This window comes from Lottia gigantea (assembly GCF_000327385.1).
Source record: "Lottia gigantea unplaced genomic scaffold LOTGIsca_8, whole genome shotgun sequence".
Lineage (NCBI taxonomy): Eukaryota > Metazoa > Mollusca > Gastropoda > Lottiidae > Lottia > Lottia gigantea.
Window position 1 is genome coordinate 1,837,458 of NW_008710662.1, and position 1,947 is coordinate 1,839,404.

Here is a 1,947-nt window from a genome sequence, read left to right on the forward strand (position 1 = left end):
CGAAGTATTTGTTCCATCCTAGGCATGTACATTTTGGGAGAATTTAAAGTTTTCCTTTCCCAAAATTTAGGTAATCTGATCTGCGAAATGCCCAAACCCCAGAACAATAGTTCACGAAACTTTTATCCTTGGCACGCCGAAGTGTCAGTGTGACTTTACCTTGATAAAAAGTGTACAGCAGTAAAACTCATCAGTAAGTCGAATGTATTTGAAGGGACACATTGTTTGTAGAAATCCGTACCAGAAGCTGTTACATAGACATTGTCATAATCAAGACAATATGATCGTGGTTCAGGTATCAGTCCTGTAAATACAACATAAGGTTTGATGTAAGTTATGATTCCTTTCAGAGAGATAATAATGCATGCTAAATAGCGTCTTTAATCCTCCGATTACTCCGACAGTCTGAGAGCTTCTTTTGAGACTTGATATTTGCGAATATCTGTAAAAGTCGCCGACATCAAACAACCCAAAGAGAAACAACTATGCGAAAATCACAAGATTTGATGTTGAAACGTCGCTTACTCTTTAATTGATGTGACCATAGAACGTGCCTGTAAGATGTGGCGATAGGTAGTAGATAGGACAGGATAATATTTCGGTCTCCTGTTTAATAAGTGAATACGTATGGATGTTGGAAAGAAAAATCGTCTACTAGAGGTACACTCCTAGTCATTTCTCAATGTCAATGTGATCCAGCCGAAGTGAAAAGGCGTTCTTCAATAGCGTCATTTGGAAAAGAGGGCCAATTTCAAGTTCTAATTGACGATAATAGGAAAAATTTTTTTGATAAATCAATGTCCATCTGCCTATAATAGCAACAAATAGTTTTGATGCGGTTGGAAGGGTTATAAGTGCAATTATCGTCGCATTGTGGAAGCATATATATGTCAATTGTATTGCTAATTATGACGTAATTGAGTTGTTTGGCAATTCATTGGCTTCGGAAACCTTCGGCACTTCAACCTACAACACTGGCATCAAACAGCAAGAATAATGCATTGAATTGTGTTAAGACCTTGTATTATTGTTTTTCCTAAATTAGGCCTATGTATAACCGTGCTGTTATTCAGAGAACTGCCTTAAAGATGATCCCAAAGAAACATCGAAATTAAAAAAGAAATAGCATCATATACTGGGCGTTAGGATAAGGGTTTGTAAAAAGGATCTCGTATCAAGATTCGAAAAATATGGATCGCTTCACGAATTTTTTCTCTGTATCGTTCCAATTTTAGTATATGTATGACGTGACTAATACAATTGGAGAGTGGTCCGTAAGTCCATTAAGTACCCTAGACTTACCACACAACGAAGCTCCCTGGTATGACCCAGTTACATCCATTATCATTGTTAGCATGATCGTAATTGTGACATATAAACAAACCCGCGTGATAGGAAATGGACAATTGCGCATGCGCACTGAACTCAATAGAAATAGCACAAGGCAAAGTAGTTATTCTGTAAACGTCGCCGACATGCGAAAATCACAAGAGAAAGGAGGGGAGATTTGATGTTGAAACATCGCTTACCCTTTAATGGATGTGACCATAGAACGTGCCTGTAAGATGTGGCGATAGGTAGTAGATAGGACAGGATAATATCTCGGTCTCCTGTTTAATAGGTGAATACGTATGAATGTTAGAAAGAAAAATCGTCTGCTAGAGGTAAACTCCTAGTCATTTCTCAATGTCAATGTGATCCAGCCGAAGTGAAAAGGCGTTCTTCAATAGCGTCATTTGGAAAAGAGGGCCAATTTCAAGTTCTAATTGACGATAAGAGGAAAAAAATTTTTAATAAGTGAATATCCATCTGCCTATAATAGCAACAAATAGTTTTGATGCGGTTGGAAGGGTTATAAGTGCAATTATCGTCGCATTGTGGAAGCATATATATGTCAATTGTATTGCTAATTATGACGTAATTGAGTTGTTTAGCAATTCATTGCCT

The 1,947-nt window shown here is 37.4% G+C and overlaps 1 protein-coding gene across 1 annotated transcript in view; it reads right to left on the reverse strand.

Annotated features, from left to right (window-relative positions):
• Nucleotides 1-155: 155 nt before the first annotated feature.
• The window catches only part of LOTGIDRAFT_155360 (hypothetical protein), a gene marked incomplete at both ends in the record, with an annotated part of 5,846 nt that continues 4,054 nt past the window's right edge, over nucleotides 156-1,947 (reverse strand). Inside the window, 2 exons of the mRNA XM_009066926.1 lie at nucleotides 156-304; nucleotides 1,530-1,610. Coding sequence (XP_009065174.1) covers nucleotides 156-304; nucleotides 1,530-1,610 — 230 coding nt within the window. The remainder of the gene's footprint in view (nucleotides 305-1,529; nucleotides 1,611-1,947) is intronic.